Genomic DNA, 17277 nt, shown 5'->3' on the forward strand with positions numbered 1-17277 from the left:
CTCGGTGCCTGGAGCCTGCTTCAGATTCTGTGTCTCCCTCTCTCTCTGCCCCTCCCACACTCATGCTCTGTCTCTCTCTCCGTCAAAAATAAACATTAAAAAAAATAATAATAATAAAAACACTTAATTTCCCCTATTTTGGATTATTACCTTTGTCTAGATTTATCAGAAAAGGGATTAGTGGGCCAAAGGGTACAAACCTTGTAATAGAGCTTTTAAAATTTTTTCTTATTTTTTAAAGACTTTATTTTATGGGTGGGGGGATGGGCTAAATGGGTGATGGGCATTAAACTTGCTGGGATGAGCACTGGGTGTTATATGTAAGTGATAAATCACTAAATTCTATTCCTGAAATCATTATTGCGTTGTATGTTAAGTAACTTGGGTTTAAATTAAAAAAAAGAAATTTAGTTTAATTGAAAAAAAAAAATGAATTTCAATATGGGGACAAACCCAATGCAGAACGCTGTGTGAGTTTATAGGGTCCTGCCCTGGACCCACTACATAAGCCTAGTCAGAGTTTTCTGGAGCCAGGGTACCATGCCTCTTGAGCTGATAACTTAGGCACCAATGAAAAATTCAAAATTTCCATTGTAATAGAACTTAAGAACTACATTGAATAAATATTTAATAACTGGAAAAAAAAGATTTTACTTCATTTTTTTTAAGTAAGCTCTATGCCCAACATGGGGCTTGAACTTACAACCCTGAGATCAAGAGTCCCATGCTCTACCTACTGAGCCAGCCAGGTGCCAATGTAATAGAGCTTTTGATACATACTGATCAAGTATTTCTGAAAACATATGAACCAATTCTTAATGCTACTTAGCAATATTTGAATATATTTGTTTCACTGTACCCTTACCAGCGGCATTCTATACTTAACTAGTTATTTGTAAATTTAATAAGCAAAAAATCGTATTTTGAACTACAGTGTTTTTTTGTGTTTTTTTGTTTTTGTTTTTGTTTTTTTAAATAAACAAGGCTAAGTCATTGCGGAATGAAAAACCCTTGGTTTTCTCTCCTGTACTCTCTGCTACTACCATAGTCATGCTTTGGTACTCTGGTTAGCGAATGTGGGTTGGGTTGGATCATTTGCTCACAGAACTCAGGCAAATGGTTTGCTAACTATTGCCTACTTATTACAAAGGATATTTCAAAGGACACAAATGGAAGAGATGCGCAGAGCAAGGGGGGCGGGTGCAGAGTGCTTCCACACCCCCTCCAGGTGCACCACCCTCCCAGCACCTGTCTGGGGCACCATCCTTTTGGGTTTTATGAAGGTTTCATTACACAGGCACGATGAATTACATCACTGGTCGCTGATGATTAACTCAACCTCCAGCCCCACTCTCCTCCTTGGAGGTGGGGGAGACAGGAGACCACCCTCTCTAATCCCAAGGTTGGTTCCCCTGGCAACCAGCCCCCCCCCCCCATCCTTTGCAGTTTTCCAAAAGCCACCTCATTAATATAAACTCAGGTGTAACTGAAAGAGGTCTGTTATGAATAACTTCATCTTTCTTATCACTTAGCAAATACCAAGGGTTAAAACCTCCTCAAGGAGCTTTGTGCCAGGTACTGGGACAAAGACCAACAAATACATAATATCGCAATAATTCTGTGGCCTTTTACCTTTACCTGCATTGCTTACCTAGAGAAGAGGTAGCACTTCCAACCACGTACACTGACTTAGCATTCCACTTTTCTTTCAGAGAGTGTTTCCAGACTGTAAAACATGGAATGATATGTGAGTTGCAGATATCATGGTGGCCATTTGCACTGTTGCCCGAGGCTGCCTGTTCATCCTAAGACGCCTGTGAACAAGGCAAACTATTAATGACCAAATATAAAGAGAAGCACCTCGAACTAAAATTCCATTTTTATTCTGTTCGTATTCAGCAGGCAAATTTTTAAAAATCACCTTGGTAAATGTTTCAGTATGCCGTGAGTAAAATATTAACTCGTTTCCACAGTTGGCACTAGAAGCATTTTTAGTGTGTACCAGAGAACAAATATGACTTGAAGAATTGATTTGAAGGGTGACATTAAAAATTTAAAATCTAGGGGTGCCTGGATAGCTGGGTAGGTTGGGTGTCTGACTCTTGATTTTGGCTCAGGTCATGATCCCAGGGTCGTGGGATGCTCTCTTTCCCTCCTTCTCCTCCCTTACTCACAGATTCTCTCTTTTTATCTCTAATAAAAAAAATTTTTAATGTAAAAATCTAGACTTAATAAAAAAATTTTTTTTTAGTCACATCTACACCCAACTTGGGGCTCAAACTCATGACCTTGAGATCAAGAGTCGCATGCTCTTCTGAATGAACCAGCCCCTAAAAATTTAGACTTTTAAAGAAAAAGTCACTGGTCATTGAAAGGTGGCAACTTAATATCTAATAAAGCAATCCAACTGGTTTTATTTGGGACATAAATCTAGAAGCAGTCAAGAAGCTGTGATCTCCGAGGAGAGGACTCATGTTTCCATTAGGTCAAAGAAAGATAATAAATTTCAAGTTCATAGCAGACACACTTTAATGGAGAACACTACCATTTTACGACAAAAAGAAACATCTCTAAATGTGGATTAAAGAACTACAAAGAGAAAATGGGTTGTACGAATACATCAGGCCACTGGGGGTTCAATATTGAGCAGTGTTCAGTATTGAACACTTTTTTTAGAAGACAAGGAAATATGCGCTCTCCCTTCTTAGAATCCAGTTATGAGCAGAACTCTCCCTTATATTTAAGTGTGACACAACCCTTTGCACTCCCATTGGAAATCTCCTTTTCTTTTATTTACCTCTTTTTAAAGATTTTTATTTTTTTTAAGTAATCTCTACACCCAGCATGGGGCTGTTGGATGCTCTACCGACTGAGCTGGCCAGGTGCCCTGGGGGTAATTTCTTTTCAAAAAGTAACCGGAGATTGAGTTTCACCTTCTTTCCTCCCCAACCCATGTAAATAATGTTTATCTGAAAATTACCTATCGCATGTGAGCAAACCATTCTCCGAGCCTCGTAGCTGATATTTCTCTTTAGCAGGAGGTGAATGTGTATACACCATCAAGAAGGTGATTTTTTAGCTTATAACGGAAGCCTAATTAACTGTAGAGAGACAATAACCATTCACCACTGCCACTTATTCCCCACTAGCCTGCCATGTGCCAGGGAACATCCTGAATGCTTCTTTTTGGGACTCAGACTGGTAGCTGGAATCACCAGTCTACAACTTACAGACCCTGTGGTCTTGGCAAGTTTCACACCCTCTGCTCTTCAAGCTCTGGTGAGTCATATCTACCTCAGGGGTAAAGCATTTAGTATGGGGTCTGGCACAGAGAAGGCACTTGGTAAGTTTAGCTAGCTAGTAGTTAGAAGTGATGATCCTGGGGGCACCTGGGTGGCTCAGTCAGTTGAGCATTTGACTTCAGCTCAGGTCATGATCTTGCATTCATGGGTTCAAACCCCGCATCAAGCTCTGTGCAGACAGCTTGGAGCCTGGAGCCTACTTTGGATTCTGTGTCTCCCTCTCTCTCTGCCCCTCCCCTGCTCATGCTCTCTCTCTCTCTGTCTCTCAAAAAATAAAAATAAAACGTTAAAAAATTAAAAAAAAAAAGAAGTGATGATCCTGGGATGGAAGGATTATTTATTATGCCCACTTTACAGACAAGGAAAGCAAGGCTCAGTGAGGTCAAGGAACTCGCCAAGGTCAGAGTGGCCATCTGAACCCAGGCCTAACCTGCTGCAAAGCCATTCTGTAATGACCCCTGACTGCTGCCTCCACTGCTTAGAATAACTAGGGCTGGTCACGCCTGGGTCTGAAGCCTGGCTGTGCACCGACTGGTTCCATGGCCTTGGACAAGCGCTTCCCCAGCCTCAGCTTTGTCATCTGTAAAACAGGACCACCGTACATATGCCTCTGGCCAGCAGTCTAGTAATAAATGAGGTAACAAACGGAAAGTATTTAACAGGGCCTGGTACACATTAGGCACTCCATAAATGTTAGCCACAAAGTGGTCTGACTGCAAAGACTAACGTGGCTGTTCAGTTTGAAACCTGGGCCCTGTTCACATGTTCTGATGGCGAGAGAAGGAGGTAGGAAGAAGGGTTTAAGGGATGGTCCTGTCATTAAGTGCCTGGCATGCACGGACCATTTTCTCAAAGTTGTTGGGTCTTTTCATCATCCCCTTGAGGAAAGAGACTGCAACCAGTATATGCTGAGGACAGAGAGGATCACCTGGCAGGTGAACTACCCAGGGACTGGGGACTTCAGGAGCCAGCCCTGTCACCTGTGTCCCAAAGCAGTATCTGTGACATGGCACCACTAGGCGTAGTGGTAGAAGGCTACCGGGTTAATGTGTCACTTTGTGTGGGACATCAAGAGTCAGCTTATAAGGAGAATGGTCATTTTCTGCTTCCTCCAAAGTTTACACGAACGTGAAGTGACTTGGTACCTGAATACTTTTTTGAACTAAAAGTCACTGAGATTTTTCCAACCTGAAGGGCAGCTATTTCTGGAATCTGATATCCCCAGTGGGAAGAATTGGAGTAAATTCCAGTGGAATTCACAACAGTGTCTCCCCTACCTTCAGGTTTTGGGGTTTTTTTTTTTTTTTTTTTTTTTTTTGAGAGTGAGAATGCTAGCAGGGGAAGGGGGACAGAGAAGGAGAGAGAGAATCCTAAGCAGACTCCACACTCAGCACTGGAGGCCCATGTGGGACTTGATCCCACGACCTGAGCCAAAATCAAGAGTCAGGTGCTTAACTGACCGAACCACCCAGGTACTCGCCCTCCCCCCACCCCCACTTACCTTCAGTTTTATTGTCTTTCTCCAAACACAGTTCCACTGCTTCCACTGCTCTGGGGCTGGTAAAAATGAGGCCCCCATAGCCTTCAGGATGAGACAGCTGCACACCAAACAGTAACAAAGGCGTTTTACATAAAGATCAAATTCAACATTTCCCAGAATTCCAATGTTTTACAAGAATAAATTCCATCCATCCATCTATCCATCCACCCACCCACCGGTCCACTCAGCACCTATTGGAAGCTTACTAAATGCCTGGAACTGTGAACCATTCATGTGAATTCACCATTCATGCACTCAGGCGAATGCAGGTGAATTCACTGTTCATGGCATTTCCCTTGAGCAGCTCACGGTCTAGGGGAGGGACAGGAAAGAGGACTGTAGGGTGGCAGGTATGACAGGTGCAGAGAGGGACAATCTGGCCCAGCCTGGGCTTGGGTGGGGTGCAGGCAGGAGGGCAGATTGGACCTGCGTCTGTAATAAAACTGGAATCTTCACCATGTGAGATGGGTGGGGTTATTGTCATCTCCTAGATGAAGACAAAGCCTAAGGAGATGGCCCAACATGAGTGGCAGGGCCAGGGCTCAAGGACATGCCCGTGCCCCTCCTCGTTCTGTAGGGTGCTTCATGAGGGCTCTGGAAGGCCCCCAGGGAGCACGCTGGCTGGTGGAGATGGGAGATGACCGTGTGGAAACTCTGGTATCTGTATGAGCACGAGTCTAAGACGTGATCTCAAGCGATGAGGTCTTTGGTGCCTTTCAGGGCTGCTTATGGAAGAGCGTGCCTCTTGGGGCCCCGCTTACGTGGTTCCCTCAGCACTCAGCCCAGTGCCTTGGACGGAACAGATGCCAGATGGATGTTTGCCAGGTAAATTACTGAATGAATAATGCAGTATTCGGCCCAAATCAAAAGGAAGAAACATGCTTCCGTACAGAGCTGCTGGCAGGGTTGTGCTGTGCACAGCAGGAGGGGTGACCCTGGCGCTCACACAGGTGTGGGGCCCGGGAGCAGGGCTGGGCACCCCAGTCCCATGGAACCACCCTGGCTGTGGGCCCGCGTGTCTAGAAAGGAGCTCTGGGGGAGGCGCCCCGAAGGTGCTCCGCCCCTGGGGCCGGTTGCACACTGATGAGGTGGCCTGAGCACTGAGTCTTTGATGTGAAATGTTTGCGAGTCTTTCCTGAGGCTTTGTCCAGCAGGATCTACAATGGCATCACCGGCAGCAGAGTGGACGCCCTGCGCAGCAGCCTTCTTACTTGCTGGGGGCCTCGGCTGAGTGGCCCAACCTGGGGCCTGGCTCTAAAACGGGATGGTAACACCCATGCGGCGCGTGGTCAGGGCGGGCAGGTGAGTGGGAGGGCACACTGGAAGGGCCCCACTGCTGAGAGCCCCCTGCAACCTGCTCTCCCGGCCCCCACAGACCCCACCTCTGGGACAGGGAGGCTTTCTGGGGGAGCTGGTGGGGACTCACGGGCGGTCCAAGAGCCACCTCCCCTGGGGCCAGGTGAGGCTGGGCCACCCCTGTTTCAAGTTTGCTAGTGAAATGAGGGGATGGTGAAGAAATCCTTCCGGTTTGGGTGGGCAACGATTCTACAGAGACTCAGAAATTATGGTACTCGGACACTGACAGATCTTACCTTCTCAGAAAAACTGGAAAGAGACAAAAACTCAAATGATAAAACAGGGATCAGAGTGGCTTCAAGTCCATATAATCCTAGTTCCTGCAAATACAAGAATATAGTTCTGCATTGGCCAGGGTTGTGTGGAAAATAAGGAAAGGGTCACAGTCACGACTTACTTGGTGTCGGCCCCGTAGAGGGTTAGCAGATACCCCACCACCACCCCTCACCGTCGTAGTAAGACACTGTTAGGCCTCGCGGGACCAGGAGCCTCAGGCACTTACCCTGATATATGGATCTTGGCCACAGTCATCCTCCTTAGGGTCTTTTAGTAAAAGAACCTTCATTATCGCCTGGCAATCCTTACAGGGTGCTGTGACAGAGCAGGGAGACAGATGGATCCTAATTAGAGCTCAAGGACTCTTCCTGAGCAGTTATCGATGGGATAGAAGCAGGGGAAGAAGGTAATCAACTGCTGGCTGAGGGGACCTGTCCCTCGCCCACAATGACTTAGCGTTCACGTGCTTGTTCCTTCTGAAGACCCTGTCGCTGATAAGGCCAAGGGACAGCATGCTGGCACTTGATATCACTCGGAAAGGCAGATGAAAGCCATTAGGGAAAGCCAGTGTCCGGGCCACACATTTAAGGCTCATAAATAGAAGCGATACAAATTTGGGGTTGTATTGTCAATAATAGAGAAATTATTTTAAGGAAATAAACAATTACTTCTGTTTCAGGGTAAACATACTAAATAGTTCATAAGCTCTTTAGGAAATAATTCTATTGACCTTTCTACTTTTCAAATGATGGGTTATAAATGTTGTCAAATATTATGAGAAACCTTTCGAAAGTCATCTAACGACCTGGAAAAGAATTCGTTGATATGTATCAAGAGCCTTGTATATTTCATACTCTTTCTTCCTATAATTTCGCTTCTAAGAACAAATACGAAGGCACTACTCATAAATGTGTGCAAAAACTAACATGAAGATGTCCATCCTGGTATTCTTTTTTTTTTTTTTTTGAGATATAACTGACATAGGACACTGTGTAAATTTGTAACTGTCAGGTAGTTAGCTGTTCATTTGATACATTTCTATACTGCAGTGTGATGACTACAGTAGTGGCTTTACCATGCCTCCTAATTATCTCTTTTTTGTGGTGAGAACAGTTGAGGTGAACTCTCCCGGGAACTCTGAGGTTTATAATACAGTATTGTTGACTATAATCACCACGTTGTCCATTAGGTCTCCAGGACTTACTCCTCTTCTAGTGGTAAGATTGTATCCTAGTATTAACAATGGGAAACAAAGTAAATGTCCAACGTTGAGGGAATGGTACATCATTAGATGAAATCATTAGAAGAGTCATTAATAACTTAATTACATGGATCACCAAATAATGTTAAAAAAATAGGATGCATGAATAGTGTGACTTTATTGATCTTATATATACATATATATGAAAGGATATGCATCAAAATACTACTGATAATTATTCCTGGGGGGCAGGTTAGGGTGATTGTTTTCTTGTTCACCTCTTCCTGTATTATCCACATTTTTTTTTTTTTTTTTTACAATAGACATTAAATTCTTTTGTATCCAGGCGTAGGGTGGGGGTGGAATTTAATATGACTACCCCAAAGGCCTCAAAATAAATGCTGCTGGAGAACTGTGGAATAAATCCTGACTGAAATGTGGATTACTATCCCGTGAGTAGCATGAGGCCCACCAGTTACTTACTAACTACTATGCAAGTGGTTGGTAACAGTCAAACAGCACATATTGTTTCGAGCAGAAATGTGTTAACTTTGAGAGCCATTACTTGTTATTACTGAATAGGCTCTGGAACATTATAATATCTGCGGGGCGTCTTAAGGAAAATCTGGCTCAAAATGAATTGCTTTGTATCTAAGCAACCAACCCTGGGTGAACAAATAATAATTATGAAATCAAGTTCTAATTACTGCTGCCACTGAGCTGTTAGCTACAGAGACTGAGGAAGTAGGCAGTATTTTTTCTATTGTTTCCTGAGGTCGTTGGGAATGGGTCTGTCTTTTGGGAAACCGGGAACCCGCCTTTCTGAGATGGTCATGCTCACGTGTCAGCCCGGCTAGGATCTAGTCCCCATTTATTCACGAGCGCTGACCTAGGTATTTTGGAGACACAATAAAATCTATCATCAGGTGGCTTTTAGCCAGGGAGATTATCCTAGATAACCTGGGAGGGCCTCCTCCGGTCGGTGGAAGGCCGTAAGGGCAGAACCCAGGCTTCCACCTGTGGACACAGCTTCAGCTCTGCCTGGGCCGGCCTGCCCTTCTCGGAGGCTTGCGCCCTGGGTCTCACACTTGCATGAGGCAGTTGCTTGCGGTAATCCTAATCCATATCCCCCACCAGTTCTGTTTCTCTGCTTGAACCCTGACTGATGCCGATAGCCCCTTCTGGGGCTCCAGGAATCTGTAGGTCACTGAGTGGCAGGTAAAACTGAGCATTTTCTGTTGCTGCATACGTGTTTTCAGGCACACAGAACGAGCAACGATTGAGGGGCTTAAAAGATGGAGGCGTAATACTGTTGGAAGGAAGCCGTTCTGGGCCACCGACCTCAGCCCCAGCCCATCCCCGCCACAGTTGTAGGCTCTGGGATATGGGACCCCAAGTTTTCAAAGGATATGTTAGTGTTGCTTTCAGATTCGAGGAGCCAGTCTCTCACAAAAATGTTTCTATATTGTTCTCAGGCAGTGACGCCTGGAATCTGCCTCAGGGGCATTAGGTCTGCATTATTTACTGGGGAAGGGGGGACAAGTTCAAGTACTACCAAGTGCTGTAAGGTGATGTAGGAGAGGTGACCGGGTGCCGATAGCTGGTCGCCTCCCCAGGGCCACCTCTGAGATGGCGTCTTAGTTGAGATCAGAATGACAATGGCAGTGGGGAAACCTGTTCCAGTGTCAGGAAGGGGGCGGGCATGTCCCCAGGAGAGAAGGGTAAGTGTGGCTCCAGTGCAAAGCACAAGGCGGACTTGGGCCCCACAAGAAATGGGTCCACAGACGGGCTGCAGCAGGACCAGAAGCGATGACACTGGTTTGCGCTTCTGAAGGGTCTCTGGCTTCCGTGGACACTGGGCAGTGGCACCGTTAGGAAGCGGCTGGATCGGGGATTCACAGTGAAGACAGAGTTAACAGGATGCAGTGACGTAATTCAGGGTGAAACCATCGGTCCGCGGCCTGATGGTTGCCGCTAGGCGAAAATGTCTTTCTTCTTTGAATCCCACCTAAGCTTGAGGTGTGTTCAGTGTAATCCTATCACTGAGGCAACAACTATTTCTAAACAGTTACTGTGTACTAGGCACTGGGGATACAGTACGATTCCTGCCTCATCTTTACCGGAGGATAAAACCGACATTTTACACGTAAAGACGATGACAGAGTGGGTGTGATAAGCCCGACAAAGAAAAAGTCAAGATGCCATGGAGGCCTAACTGGCCAAGTCTTACTTGGAGTGGCAGGTGTGGCCAGCGTCGCCACTGGCTCCCAAATACCCAGTCTGCCCTTTTCTCTCATAGAAATGGACTCCCTTGTCGTTAACAGGGCAGGGCACGTGGTTGCCCCAAATGAAACCGTGCCTGGATGTGGCCTGGTGACTAGGTTCTGGCCCTCAGGACACAAGCGAAGGGCAGAGGGTGGGGGGTGGGCGAGGCGCACACTTTGTGGGTCCTGCCCTTAGCGGGAAGTGCCACGCCCCTACTCTCTCCCCCTGCCTCCCTGCCGGCTGGAATGTGGATGGGAATGTTCTGGACCTTTCCTTGGTCTGGGAGAAGTTGCAGTAATGCCATTCTCTAAACCCTGATGATGGGAGAAAGAAAGCCATTTGGACAGAAGCCATTCCAGGCACAGAAGTCATCCCCCACGTGTAGGGCAGCTGACGCCATGCACACGAGTGCCTGTGGAAACACGTGCACCTCAGCTGCCCCGTGAGCCAGGCCTCCCCCTGGTGACCATTTCCTCTGCTAAGGGCAGTGTCTGTCACCCAGTCCCCAGGCCTTTGCGGCAGATCCTTTGGCTCTGCAGGACCTTTTGGGACTCCCCCTGTCCACTCCCCTCCACCCCCACGCCCTGTAGACCTTTCTCTGAGCCCTGGGATTCTGCCCTGGGCCGAATGTGCTTAATATACAGTGAATGGTACCAGTCAATTAGTGGGGAATCTAGTCTCAAAACATGATCAACTTTAATTCTTAAATGACTAAGAAAATGAGTGATGTGTTAGCAGGACTATCTCTGTGCACTTATCAGGTGATGGGTTTCTCACTGAACTTGATGACATGGGGCGCTAGCCAGGCACAGAATCATCAGCGGTGGTTTCTCTGAATGTTGCATTAGAGGTGCTGTGAGCACGGGCAGAGAAGGAATAAGGGTAATAATCTGATTTTTAGTTCTCAAGTCCAGTAGCACAGCTCACGGAATCTCTTAATGGTTATTATCCTGGAGCCATCAATTTTATTACCTAAGACAACCACAGGGAAGAACCCAGAAGAAGTATTTTCTCTATTTGCGGTGGGTAGATGGGCTTTGCTTTCACGTGTCTGCGTTATTAATCTAAGCACTCTGTACCAGAGTGATACTTTTTATTTTCTGTTCTCCCAAACCCTGGGTGGGGTCTGCAAAGGATAGGAGAGGCAGCACAGCCTAGGCGTTGGGAGCACAGCCTTGAGAGCCAGCCCGCCTGTCTGTGAATGCCACCCGGCTCTGCCACTTATCAGCTCAGGGACTCTGGAGTTCTGTCCTCTCTACGGCAGCTTCCTCACCCATAAAACGGGCCGACCTCATCGTTTTCATACAACTGAAGCATTCAGTCAGTCTTTGGTGTATGGTAGGTGCTCAGTAAACGTGTCAGTGGTCATTGTTATGTCCTCTGAGTCACTTGGCACCCCGACAGCTCGGTAACGCAGAGGTTTGCCCCACTTAACAGAGGAGAAACAAGATCACATCGTGGGCGGTAAAGCAGCGTCAGATCCCTTGCCCCTCAGTCCTGCGCCTGCTCTGTGATACCACACTTCCCCGCCTCCTGTTACCCTGCAGGAGGAAAGGGCAAGCAGAAATGAGAAAGGGCCGGGAGAAGTAAATCCGTCAATAAGAACCTTCCCACTCCTGTCGAGATCAGATCCAAACTCCCTGATATGACCCAACGAGGCCCGGCAGGGTCCAGCCCCGGGGTCTCCACTCCCGCCTCTGCACTCCGGCCGCCCCAGACTTCTGTCTCTCAGGCTCGCCCTCCTCAGGGCTTCTTGTGCCAACTCCTACCCGCAGGGCCTGGGTAGGGGTTGGCAGGCGAAGTGGGGAGGCGTCCCCTCGGATGTGTTCTGAAGGTGGGGCCAACAGCATTTACTGGGGCTGGTGCAGGGTGGAGGAAAGAGGAGTTGGGTTTATAACCCGAACAGCCGGAGGATGGGAGCCCTGCCGGGGCATGCGAAGGGATGGGGACAAAGATTCGTTCGGGACGGACCATGTTTGAGGATGCCTGTTCCACACCCGTGCGCCTCAGCCCGTTCGTTCGTGTGCTGTGAACGGCTTACAGGCATGCCTGCGGGCTTGGTCCTCTCGGCCCCCGGGGCAGCTGGTGGGGCCCAGGGCAGCCAGAACCACGGCAGCCCCAGCCAGGGCCGGCTGCCTTTACCTGGGAACTGTATACCTCATCTGTTTACCACGACGTGCTGTACGAATGTTACAGCATTTACTAGGTCCGCTGCAGTGGTAAATGAGTCGGACAGTCCTGGCACCAAATGCCCAAATGGAGAAACTGGGTAGGCAGTTTGGGCTCCGGGGGGAGTCGGGTCAAAGGACAGGGATTTGGGCAGTGTCAGTGTGTAGAGGGAGTCTTCTGAAGTCCCGGGACCTGGGTGACAGGGGAAGGAGGCCCAGGTCAGAGCCCTCCAGCACCCAGGCAATGCCAGGTCAAGTTGGGCAGTGGGCAGGGGAGACCCTAGCAAAGGAGAAGGAAGGCACCTCTGCAGAGTGCAATCCCATCGATACCAGAATTCCAAAGACTCGGGGGGCTAAACAGCAGACATTTATTTGCTCACAGTTCTGGAGGCTGGGAGTCCAAGATCAAGGTGTTCTCACGGTTGGTTCCTGGTGAGAGCTCTCTTCCCGGCTTAGGGGCGAGTGCCTCCTGGCCGTGCTCACGTGGTCTTTCCTCTGTGCACAGAGAGAGACCGCTGGTGTCTCCTTTTCTGGTAAAGGACACCGGACCCACAGGATTAGGCCTCCACCTGGTGGCTATTGTATTAGAGCTTGACCTCCCAGTGACCTCATCTAATCATTACTGCTTTTTTTTTTTTTTTCCTTTTTTGAATAGGCTCCATGCCCAAAATGGGGCTTGAACTCATGACCCTGAGATCAAGAGTCACATGCTAGACCGACTGAGCCAGCCAGGTGCCCCTCTTCAATACCTCTTTAAAGGCCCTATATCCAAGTAAAGTCACATTGGGGATTAGGGCTGGAACATATGAATTGGTGGGGGCGGGGGGGGGGGGGTGCGGCACAATTCAGTCCATAATAGAGCAAGTGCCAGAATAAAGTAGAGGTAAAGACGTAGGTACAGGAAGGGAAGACGACTCAGTCTTGCTCTGAAGAGGAGAAACGAGGCCATCACTGGCAAGGCAGGCAGTGGGGTGGAGAGTCGTTGCAGGGGTACCTCCCCACCCCAACGCACACATATGGGAGATACCAGGCACCGAGCGGGCAGTTCCGGATGATGGGCAAGTCAAAGAGAACCATGCGATGCGCTTGGGGAGCAGCTGAGCCCGGTTCTTTGGCAGGACTTACTCTTTGGAGTTCCTGGTGTGCCGTATTCTGCCTTGCTCACCTTGCAGAAGCTCCTGGATTTTACCAACAAGGGGAACTAAGAAAGGACCGGCTGGCCTTCCAGGCCAGAAACGTGGCTCTCAACGAGACAGGGAGGGGCTCTGCAATCCTACTTTCGTTTACCCAAGATACACTGAATCTCTTCTGTGTGATGCTGGGAACTGGGTGCTGGTTAAGGGACAAATAACACTTAACACCCACTCTCAAGATGCTCCAAGGCTGGTGGGGGGAGACTGACAACCACAGAACTGTGAGCTAAGTGTTGACAGAGAGAGAGAGAGAGACTGAGAGAGACAGACACACACACAGAAGTACTGCCTACTGCAAACTGCCAGCACTCAGAAGAAAGGCTTTAAAAGTCTGCATCGGGGCCCAGGGCTCCTCTGATTCAGAATTCATACTCTGCTGTGGCCGATGCCTTAGGATGATGTGTGCACATTCCAGCTACTTTGTATGGAAGGTCTGGTGACATTAAAACAGGAGTCCAGCAGCGGATTCGTGCCGAACAGGTTGGAGACGGGTAAAGCCAGCTGAGATGCTTTTGTTGACTAGAGCCTGGAGTATTCTAGGGATTGGGGCGGCGAGGGGGGGCGGTTCTCAAAAAATGAACGATGCCCTTCTCGGCGATGTGCATCTCCACACAGGCTCCTTCAGTTGTTCCCATCAAGAAGTTCACATACCCGTCATCCGGTCGCTTGCTGTGGAGAGCTAGCAGTGAAATGGTAAATCCCTGCACTTGGGCTGTTAGGCTTTGAATCCAAGATTTATGTGTTGAAGTCCTAATCCTCATCCCTCAGAATGTGACCTTATTTGGAAACAGGGTCCTTGCCATGTAGTCAAGTTAAAATGAGGTCATTAGGGTGGGCCCTAATCCAATAGGGCTGGTATCCGATGACAAGGGGAGAGGCGGACACACACACACACACACACACACACGCACGCACGCACGCACGCACTGGGGGAAAGACCTGTGAAGATAAGGCTGAGATCGGGGCGAGGTATTGACAAGCCGAGGGATGTCAGATGGCCAGAAAGCTACCAGAACGGGGCGGGGGGAGAGGCACAGAGCAGATGTCTCCTGACAGCCCTCAGAAGGAACCAACCCTAATGACATCTTGGTCGTAGAATTCTAGTCTCTACCACTGACTGAGACAATATATTTCCACCGTATATACTGCCCAGTTTGTGGCACTTGGACACGGCAGCCTGGGGAGCCAGTACAGCCTCAGGAATTCTATTATCCCTGCATTTGTCCCGAACCAAGTTGAAAGCTCCCTGTTTGAAGAAACTCCTGCTAACCTGCCTCGCAGCAGGAATAGGAGGGAACCAGGAACAGGAAACAAGCGGGGCTATTCCCAGGCTTTTAAATAAGGAGGATTGTACCTGAGCCGCTCTGGACTTTGGGAAGAGGCTCGGGGGAGGGGAAGGGGTTTGCGCTGGGGGGCGGAGGCCTGTGTTCTGGTCTAGGCTGCTCTGCTCTTGGTCTCAGGCCCTGCGATCGTGCAGTGGACGGGACCCTCTGGACTGCTGGCTGTTTGACGGACTTCCTTCCCCACAGGGGATGCTCGGTAAATATTAGTTCACACTGAGGGAAAACAACACTTCAGATTTACCCAGCATCTCCGGAGCAGGGGAAATGATCTCTTTTCCTTACACAAACAGAGAAATGACTTGATCAAGACCACTTCGCTGCTAAGAAAGAGCCAGGTTCTCGAACGCACACTTTCTAGCTGTGTCCTGCTGCTCTCTCAACAGTAACAACAGCTGCCCTTTTATTAAGCGCTTACCCTGTGTTCTTTAAGGGGCCAAGCATTTTACATGGCAGGATCTCCACCCCCATTTAGACCAGCAAGGTAGGTATTATTATCCGTATTTCACCAAAGAGGAAACCAAAACTCTGAAGGACTGAGCAACGTACCATAGTCACACAGCACAGCTAGTGGCAGCGGCGGAATTTAAGCCAGGCCTACCATCTAGGCTCTTTTAAGATACTCTACACCCTGACCATGACCTCAACCCGGGAGCTAGTCTGAGGGTGCAAGTAAGGCTTTCCCCCCGATCTCTTGTCAAAGCCATGCCTGGAAACTTTGCAAAATACCAAAAAGTATAGGTCTTCAAAAAACAGTAAACGTAGAATTATCGTATGATCCAACAGTTCCACTTCTGGGTATATACACCCCAAAATTTAACAGCAGGGACCTCAACAGGTATTTTTATGTCCAAGTTCACAGCTTATTCACAAAAGTCAAAAGGTGGTGGCAACCCACGTGCCCACCAATGGTCAAATGCATAAACAAAATGCGACATATACGTACAATGGAGTATTAGTCAACCCTAAAAAAAAAAAAAGGAAATTCTGACACCTGCTACAACATGGATGAACGCTGAGGACTTTACACTCAGTGAAATGAGCTGCCACAGAAGAATACACATTATATGATTCCACTACAATAGCCCAAATTCATAAAGGCAGAGAACAAAGTGGGGGTTTCCGGGGCCCGTTGTGCGGAGGGTAGGAACTGAGGAATTACAGTTTAGTGGACACACAGTTTGGTTTTTGCAAGATAAAGAAGGTCTGGGGATGGATGGGGTGACTGTTGCACAATAATGCGGATATACCTCGTGCCACTCAACCGTATACTTAAAAATTACCCGTGCTGTCTGAGCGCAACTCTGTTCATACACTGGCACCATGCCTTCCGAGTCTTTTTTCTAATTTGAGCCTTGTGATAGGTGTTTTTTTTCCCCCCTACAGCTTCCTGTCTTGTACGTTACAGGAAGATGTTTTTGCACAGTTGTGGGGCCCAAAGGGGTCATTTTAAGCTACCCCATCAGATGTGAATTCCTGATACGCGGGTCTGCCAGCATCCATATGGTGGCCTGGTAGCGGAGACTCTCAGGAAAGATGAAACTTACAGAAAACACTCATGGGGACTTGGGCTCTGGCAACCCTTACGTCACCCTGACTCCCATTTCCTGCTGCCGAAAGATCACTGAGAAAGGGTCTGCTTAACCCTCTGGGCAGTAGCCACCTCACTACTAGGGGCAGTGCCTTCCATTTTTAGGGTCACAGCTCTCCAACCCACTTTCCTCATTTTACAGAGGAGAGAATGCTTAAACCATAGACCTTCTGCTCAGAAGGTGAGAAATCTGATTAGGAGCTGAATTTTATTTGGCACAGGTGTTAACAATCAGGATGGACCTTGTAAAACTCCAGAACCCCGGGGGGCTCTTGCCACGTAAAGATCTGACAGCACTGGGCGGGGAGGTCGACTGGGCCACAACCGGCTGCAGCAGCACCATAGTCCCCTCCACTCTCTATTCTCTCAAAGTAGGCTCTGGTCTGTAATTCAGATTTCCCCACTGGACCCGAAGCATTGAAGGTTAAAGACACTTTCGGGTCCAGAAATGCGCTTCAAGAGCGTCGGCTAGGGGCAGGGCTTAGGGGGGGATTCGTTCAGTCGCTGACATGGTTATGCCACTGACGGTGTTGGGGTGCCCCCTCGGGGCCGGGCCTGAGCCTGGCGCGCGGGCATCTGTACGCATCCGGCGACCTTCCGTTCGGGGCGACCGCTGCCCCGGAGGCCAGGGACCCCCGCCCAAGCCAGCAGCGGCCTCGGAGCTCCGCTCGCTACTCGTCACGCTCCCGCTAGGCCTCGGTGTCATCGTCGGCACCGTGGGCGGCGACACCTACCTCGCCGGGCTGCAGAGGCCCGAAAGGCTAGGGGCAGGGGCACTCGGCGGGCGCCCCGTCGGGGGCGGTATCTCGCGGTGCCAAGGAGCCGGAGATGCAGCTGTGGGAGCTGGGAGCCGGGTGGGAGGCCCCCTCACCGCGTGGCCTCTGCTGCCATGGAAACGGCCTGCGCGCGGCCGCGAGGCACCAGCGGCGCGGCCGGGGTCTGGGAGCCAGAGCAGCGCACAGCTGGAGTTCGCGCATGCGCACCGACGCCCAGGCCCGGGGAGGTGGGGCCGAGAAGGGTCGAACCACTGAGCGAAGGGGGTGGG

General features: G+C 49.0%; 1 protein-coding gene across 5 annotated transcripts in view; it reads right to left on the minus strand.

Annotated features, from left to right (window-relative positions):
* The window catches only part of UROS (uroporphyrinogen III synthase), a 35328-nt gene extending 18127 nt beyond the window's left edge, over positions 1-17201 (minus strand). For 2 of the 5 annotated variants that reach the window (XM_042960380.1, XM_042960384.1), the window contains exons 1-5: positions 16967-17201; positions 6701-6789; positions 6435-6518; positions 4804-4900; positions 1652-1726 (exon numbers count right to left, since the gene is read on the minus strand). In XM_042960380.1, the coding sequence (XP_042816314.1) occupies positions 1652-1726; positions 4804-4900; positions 6435-6518; positions 6701-6763 (319 nt within the window). In that variant the 5' untranslated portion in view covers positions 6764-6789; positions 16967-17201. Of the gene's footprint in view, positions 1-1651; positions 1727-4803; positions 4901-6434; positions 6519-6700; positions 6790-7549; positions 7705-12488; positions 12604-16966 lie in introns of all 5 variants that reach the window. The other 3 variants (XM_042960383.1, XM_042960382.1, XM_042960381.1) reach the window with 3 other exon arrangements.
* Positions 17202-17277: the final 76 nt, after the last annotated feature.

The sequence above is a fragment of the Panthera tigris genome, chromosome D2 (assembly GCF_018350195.1).
Source record: "Panthera tigris isolate Pti1 chromosome D2, P.tigris_Pti1_mat1.1, whole genome shotgun sequence".
NCBI classification, from domain to species: domain Eukaryota; kingdom Metazoa; phylum Chordata; class Mammalia; order Carnivora; family Felidae; genus Panthera; species Panthera tigris.